The 7,869-nt window shown below is 29.2% G+C and overlaps 3 protein-coding genes across 3 annotated transcripts; all 3 read left to right on the forward strand.

Annotated features, from left to right (window-relative positions):
- The first annotated feature begins 1,071 nt into the window (after window positions 1-1,071).
- Window positions 1,072-1,522, forward strand: LOC119681684. Its single transcript, XM_038094942.1, has 2 exons — window positions 1,072-1,287; window positions 1,343-1,522. The coding sequence occupies exons 1-2, from the start codon at window positions 1,108-1,110 to the stop codon at window positions 1,520-1,522; spliced, it is 360 nt and encodes a 119-aa protein (XP_037950870.1). The 5' UTR covers window positions 1,072-1,107.
- A 1,743-nt stretch (window positions 1,523-3,265) lies between these two features.
- On the forward strand, window positions 3,266-3,808 carry LOC119681685 (probable salivary secreted peptide). The gene is made up of 2 exons (XM_038094943.1): window positions 3,266-3,511; window positions 3,582-3,808. Exons 1-2 carry the CDS (start codon window positions 3,323-3,325, stop codon window positions 3,756-3,758), a joined length of 366 nt encoding a protein of 121 aa, XP_037950871.1. The 5' UTR covers window positions 3,266-3,322; the 3' UTR covers window positions 3,759-3,808.
- Window positions 3,809-5,952: 2,144 nt separating this feature from the next.
- Window positions 5,953-6,463, forward strand: LOC119681686 (probable salivary secreted peptide). Its single transcript, XM_038094945.1, has 2 exons — window positions 5,953-6,194; window positions 6,259-6,463. The coding sequence occupies exons 1-2, from the start codon at window positions 6,006-6,008 to the stop codon at window positions 6,433-6,435; spliced, it is 366 nt and encodes a 121-aa protein (XP_037950873.1). The 5' UTR covers window positions 5,953-6,005; the 3' UTR covers window positions 6,436-6,463.
- The last annotated feature ends 1,406 nt before the right edge of the window (window positions 6,464-7,869 follow it).

Genomic DNA, 7,869 nt, shown 5'->3' on the forward strand with positions numbered 1-7,869 from the left:
TAGGAATAAAGAATTGAGCATCTATAATCTCGTTTGTCATATAAACGCACATAATATATTATTTCCTAGTAGATCTAATGCTGTTATCGAATAATGGCACACAAAAATTGTGAAGATTTATCGAAGTTACTAAAGGGTTTAGCCAATCATAAGAAATGCGCTGGGATCAAATTACAGCACAAAGAAACTTTTTAGCTGAAAGAAAGTCAATTGTATCTACCTAACCTATAACGGGATAAAAGAAAGCCAACAGAAAAGACTATGATTAGGTGCATTTTCGGTTATACTCCGAATGATAATCTGAATCATTTCTAACTAACCAAAGCTTTATAAATCTTAATACTCAACCAAAATCTGAATGGTGTAGAGTGAAAAATCGATTGCTTATGTTAGAAATCAATATTGTTAAAATTTCTTTGTATACGTTTAGAGATATTTTCCTTTGATTTTTGGGAAGTTCAAAATAACATAATTGTATATATGCTACTATATTGTTATTTCAAATTGAGAGTTACATGATTGGAAATCAAATTGGAATAGAAAAGGGTGAATAAAATTATTATAATGCAAATCCTGAAATTCTTTGACAAAATATTGCTCTAAATCGTACACTTGAAAAGCTCAAACAAACTAAAATTAAAATATATATTTCTTATTTTAATCATCTTCACATATGCACTTCTGTAAACAATGAACCAATTATATTACAACACTAGAATATTATCGAAACCTTTGACTTGTCACAGCATTGTCTTGCACATCAATGAGGGAGTATGAGTGCTTTGAATGATGCAATAAAGAAAAGATAAACAACCTCATAGATACTTCTATAAGCATTACGAAATAAAAACAACTTCATATATTGATAGAATATTGCAAAATTCTACAATTCTACAACGTATGAGTATTATCAGTGCGTTGGCATTGAATTAAAAAAAAAAACTAGGCCAAATTTTTATCTTTGCTTGTGTATTGACAAATTTGGGAACACAAGAAATTTTGTTTTCTGCATAAAAACTGATGCATTTGGTAGCATTACAATCAGTTACATGCTTGAAGCGAGACGAGCAGTTTTATTTTGGTAGTCACAAACAAAGTGGATTCAGAATGAAGTCTTTATTTGTTATCCTTTCTTTTGCTGGAATACTCATTTCCCACACTGTGGCTGGAAATGACTACACATTTGGTACGGTGGACTCTACTGTCGAGCTTATACAAACAACAACCGTTTTCAAGCCATTCTTTCCTGGATTTGTAGTTACTAAAGATTTTGTTTATACACAAGGAGTAAGTCGCTAAATTTTAACTAATCCTTCGATATAATAAATTTTATTCGTTATAGGCAAACACTCGAACCATACGAGGCATACGAATTACGGACTTAAAAATGAAAAACGGTGCAACTGCAGAATTAATAACTGCAATTCCTGCTGCAGGCACGACTACGGATGTTACGATCCGATTTACATCACAACGCAGTTTTGGCATTAAAAGTATTGTGGCTGTATATGCCGATCCTTAGTTATTTAAATAATAATTTATAAGAATTGTTTTTAACAATTTCTAATTGTTTTTTTAGTTGGTAAATATTGAATAAATTTATTTTTAACAGTAATAATCCTCAAAATTTTATTTCTGTATAGAATCTAAGTAGAATTTATTATAATTTATAATATTTTCCAAAAAAAAAAAGTACAAAGGCTATATATTTGAAAGAGTTAACAAAAAATATAAATTCATAAAAATAATTGAAAATTCTTAAGTCGGTATGATAAAAAGTTATGTTAAAATGGTATTTGAATTAGAGTGACTTATCCAAATAAAGCTTAGCCGTGGTCGTAGTGCTCCTTTCCGATGAAAACCAATTCTCCATTTATTCTAATTATTATACATAAAAAACCTTTCATAAAATATAAAAACATTAAATTATATATAAAGTCAACAAATCGCAATATGACTTGAAATAAAAACATATCGTTAGTTCGACTACCATAAAACATTTTAAAACATAAAAAGTTAACAAAGTCTTGTATAATTATTTGAACTAGGCACGTACTCAGCGCAGGAGCTTGAGAGGCTGAAGTTCTTCTCAAATTGAACCAAATTGAGCCGTACCTATATACACAATATCGATATACACAATAGCTGGTTTTGAATCAGTATTAGCTAACTGAACGCTGACTCTGAGCTTCAAAATTGGCTGGGCACAAGTACAATACCTGGTACTTGCAGACTCCAAAAAAACAAAAAATATTTACGAATAATTAATTATAAAAAATATTTCCAAAACCACTGATGATGGTTATTTGGCAATATTCAAAACAGCTATATGAGCAGCCATAAATTCCACTAATTAAAATAATCTTAAAAAGAATTTTTGTTGTTGTAGTTCACTACTTTTAATGATAAAATAATATTGTCTGCAGTAAAGAAAAATCTAGAACACAATGTAAAATTATTATGGCAATAAAGTATCTCTTTACGATTTTAGTTCTACTGTCAATCACAACAGCTAATGTTGTTAGATAGTTTTCTAACACGACAAATATTAGAAGTCTATCCAGATATGGATTTATTCATGGTGTTCTAAGTTCGGTCACGAAAATTTCAATTTACTGATATATTTTAAAACATCTAGATTAAGTGATCGAAGAAGTGATTATATGATAGAAAAAAATTTAGATCATTAATTTTAAAATTTTTCAATTTTTAAGCTGTAAGTCCATCGAAACAAATTACTTGAACAATTTTTTTACTGAAATGCATTCTATCATACGTTGAAGTTTTTTTCTATGCAAAGAGTAAATCCAGCGAGTATGGACAATGGGCTATCACTGATATTTATAACAAAAATCAAATGATTTTTTCAAAAGCAACGTCAATGTATGTCAGTGAAGTCAGTGTATGTACTGTGCAAACAGTCTTTAACAAAAAATACAAATACAAATATTTATTATTTTTTATTTAATAATAACAATTAAACATAATTTTAGGCTTTCGTTAAAATAATATTTATTTTATTTATTAATTTCTACGTATTTCTGTAAAACCCTTTCAGTACAAAACTATTAAAGCAGCTGCTATCAGAGCACATAAATGATAAGAACTTTCTTGTTGTATTTACTAATCAAAGCAAGTGATTCACAAAAGTACTTCTAAATCTATAAAGTTATTTCAATTCCAATTGAAATAAATATATTTATTGTTTATTTATAACGAAGAAGTAAACATTACAAATTTGCTATAAAAGCCGCAACCATTCCCAGTTGAAGTTATTATCATAAAGTTTTTCCAATTGAGAGGTAATAAGGAACAGAACAACATGAAATTCTGTGGAGTTGCAACTTTTATTTCATTATCCGTTTTGGCCACTTTATGCTGCACTGGTAATGCCACGAACAGCACATGGGGATACATCGGACCATATGATATTGTATTACAACGTCAAAATGTTATAAAGAAGTCCAGTTGGATGAGTGTAGTTAGTGCAGATGTTATTTATCCACCAAAGGTAAATACATAATTTTAAAATTAATTTGAAATATTTTTAATCATATTTTCTCTTTTTTTTTTTGTTTTAGAATCACGTTAGCCAATATATCATAAGTGGTATTCGAGCAATCGATCATGATCGTGTAAATGGTGGATATGGTGCTTTGGTCAAGGGTGGACCTGGCTTTCGCAATGCAACCATTAATCTAAAATCTCAACGTAGTGGTGGTTTGAATTTTACTGTTGAGTTCTTCGGAAGGCGTTAACTTGCACTAATAAATTATATATTTGAAACTCGAAATAAATTATTTTTATTTTAAATAAATAATTTTGCTTTGTAAACATTTTAAAAGTAAATAAATTTTTTCTAAAATAAATTTTTAATAATTCTTTACTATATCTGAATTTTCTGCTAATTATATTAATTTTATAATTCATTAAGAAGCATAATTAATTGGTTAACTTAAGTCTTTTCTTCAGTAACAGCGATACGCATTAACTGCACCTTTTCATTACTCCGTTAACTCCACTAGTAGCATATGGCATTCACATTTTCTTCGAAGAGCAAGTTACTGGAACCTTTATGACTGCTGCCGTTTTATATACAGCATAAGATAGATAAGAATAAACGGGGTACTAGCTCCCACTTGAGCAGAGCACTGCGACCATGATTGATCTTTTGTGCTACAACAAACCCTAATCGAACAGAAGACATTCTGCCTTCCGAATGAAGGCTTAAATGTCAGCCGTTGAGGACCTCCTAATGTCGGAAAGTGAGAGTAGTTCCCGACCCAATGACCTCCTCCTGGCCCAGATCAAGGCTGGGCAGTCATATAGAATGTAGCTGGATGTCTCCTCTGCTTCTAAGCGGAGTCTACACTCTATCTCTTCGGACAGACCCATTCTGTTGAGATGGTAACGTAGTCCGTGGTGACACGTTAGATATCCCACCAACAATCTCAACTCTGAACCAGCTTTTTAGCCTGACGGTTACCTCGACTTCTCTTGGTTGAAATCCAATTATTAATTAGAGACCTAGTTCATATATAACATAGTATGTAGCAATTAATTTGATGTGGAGCACTTCTCTTTACATTTTTAATACTGCTTCTGAATAGCGACTACCTTGAATAAACCACTTGAGATAATCTTTCGATGTATAAACTTAGCTTTCACAGTGTGTGCCCTACATGTTCACGCTACATTTCCATTTCTTTACTTTAATTTTAAGCTCTTTTACATAAACCCTCACCACAAGTATATATAAGGAGTTGAAAAAACAAATTTCCCATTTGGTATGGACTTACATATATATATATATATATCTCATTATGTATTATATTGGCACCATATCGGTTTAATCTGTGATGTTATTTAAAGTAACCGATATATACTATAGTTGCCTTTATGTATAATCTGATAGTTTAGATTAAAACTCTTAGTTTTTCTTATACAGATCTCATAGGTATATAAATTCAATCATCAAAAATCACGTAAATTATTTTATTAAAAATATAACACATTTAGTGATTTTGTAATTAAACTCTATATTCTTTAGTAAACATTACTACTAAAATTGGATCAATCGATAACATAAGAATGATTCGAATCTAATAAAGAATCGTAAAATAATTATTTTTAACTTCATGTAAAGTGTACCTAAACTGCATTAGAGACAATTCGAAATTTGTTTATATAAAAGTAATAAACTCAATATGACTTATAGCTCAATTGATAAGTAAATTATATTAAATAATAATAACATCAATAAAACTGTAACTTATTTGTTAACAATTTGTAGTTTACCCTTACCGACGGACAAAAATTTCTGTAGTGCTCTACGAAATATGAACTTTGTTTGATAAATTATATAGAACCCAGTGGCGCTCCGTCGCGTGGCAGACGGACCACATTCTATAATATAAAATTTATGTAAAATAGTAAAAATATTATATTATAACCAGTAAATGAGTATCATATTGTAAAAAAATATTAAAAATAGCAACTTTGGTTCGGTTTCGAATGAATAATACAGAATTCCACTTAATTAATGTGAAATTATTTTCAAGAAATTTAAACCACATAATTATAGGCTGCTATATATGTAGTATAGACAGGGTGTTTTAAAATCTTTCCGTTACCGAATAATAACTTACAAGTATGTAGTTACGTCTGCTGCATAATATATCTTCTCTCAACAGCTGCCAAGTTTTATCAAACCACTTAATTATAATAAATACATGCGAAAATGATAAGATAAATTATACAATATTAGATACTTGAAAACATGCTTATGTGAGTCACCTGAACCATGTATAAGTAATTTTTTTTATTATTTGTTAATATCCAAGTTCACTTGAAGTAAACAAAGGGTGTACTCTACATGGCAGACTTGATAAAAATTTCATATTTCACAATTCGTACGATTGTTGTAATAAAAAGATTGTGACTATAATTATAAAATTTAATTTAAAAAGTTCACTTGTATCGTTCGGATCTCAGTCGAAATAAAAATGAAATTTCTCGCTGTTGCACTTTTCATTTCGTTTGCACTTGCAACAACTTCTTTCAATAGCGGTTATGCTAGGAACACTACTTGGGGATATATAGGACCATATGACTTGCTATTACATCGGGATTTTGTTGTGAGGAGTTCAAGTTGGTTAAGAGTAATTTCCGAGGATGTAACTTATCCACCAAAAGTTAGTAATCATACAAAGTTTCTTAATGAAATAAAGTCGTAACAATTAAAATTAATATATTTAGGGTTTTGTGAATCAATACATAATCAGCGGAGTTAGAGCAATTGATAATGCCCGTAAACATGGTGGTTACGCTACTTTAATACGCGGTGGTCCAGGCTTTCGTAACGCAACAATTCATCTGAAATCTGAACGCAGCGAAGGGTTAAATTACACTGTTGAGTTCTTTGGAAGACGGTAAATGATTCAAATAAGTAGTCAAAATTGAAGAAGTACTTAAGTGATACATGTTTTCTGTACAAAATTGTAATTAAACAAAATATATCAATAAACATAATGTAAATTTACAAATAAGTGACATATTGAATTTTTCGAATATACGAGCATATAATTTCTCGTACTACATATAAGATTTAGAATTCAAGATAAAAGATGGAAGGTGATAGCAAACATAATTTTTATTATAGATTAATTTTATTTTTTTTGTTTTTATTTTATTTCGTTAAGGTAATGCTCACTCAGAGGTAATATGGTTATTGATTAGATAGTAAGTATAAGTACCGTTTACTTGTTTATCCACTTTAGACTATTACGTTTATGTAGAAAATGGTATACAATAATCTATACTTTCTTAATACCTTAAGGCCCTTCAATACTGTAATGTTAAAATGGTTTGCAGTTCATGAAGTGCATGAAAGCAATGAAATGGTTGATCACTTAGCCAAAAAAGAGGTGATTATAGTCCTAAATGACCTACAAAGAATTTCTTAAATGAAGTTAGCAGAAAATAATAGAAAAAAAATTGTACACCTCTTCACTAACAATATAGGCCAATGTCCGACAAAATGATTTCTTATCTTAGCGACGGGAATATATGTATCAAGCAATATGCTTTCACTAAGCATTGTATTCTTGAGGATTTTATTAGATTACTTTGCAGGTCACTTTAAACTTTGAATAACTTAAATAAGCTGAGAGTTCTTTGAGACCGAATTTTTTTTTAAATAATTTCAAAAGAGCAGAGCACATTCTATTTGAATGCTCAGTTCTTCACAAACAAATGCTTCACCACTTAGGTGACATTGTTATACCTCCATATAAATTATAAAAACTTATAAAAATCCCTACATATGCAAGGCTAAAGATCAAGATTATGTACAATTGATCTGTTCAGGTCGCAGAGCGTTCTAGTCTTTAATAATAATAATATAATATAGAATATTATTCAACATATGTGCGATTAATAATTCCTTGATCTAAGAAACAAATAAATAGGAAAGAGAGAAAGGTGGGAGTTATTTTTAAAATATCCTAAGGTACAAAGTTTTTATAAGAGCACTTCCCGAATAAGCATGTACTAAAAAAAATCTCAATATCTCCAAAACTATTTAACATATTCAAATAGTTCAAATTGTAGATCTATTTTTTATTATAATAATATAATAATTATAGTTAATAGTTTAAATAGTTATATTGTAATGTTTTTAAATTTAAAAATTTGATGTTTAATTATCTGTCTATGTGAATTGTATTTTAGAACTTTATTATTGGAAATTCATTTTATTTTATTTCAGTATACTCAAATGATAATTTACGAGATAGTCTGAAATATTTGTAATTAATAAAATTTAATATAATTGAATTACGAAGTGTTTTTCATACATAATATTTACCG

This window comes from Teleopsis dalmanni, chromosome 2 (genome assembly GCF_002237135.1).
Source record: "Teleopsis dalmanni isolate 2A chromosome 2, ASM223713v2, whole genome shotgun sequence".
Classification (NCBI taxonomy): Eukaryota; Metazoa; Arthropoda; class Insecta; order Diptera; family Diopsidae; genus Teleopsis; species Teleopsis dalmanni.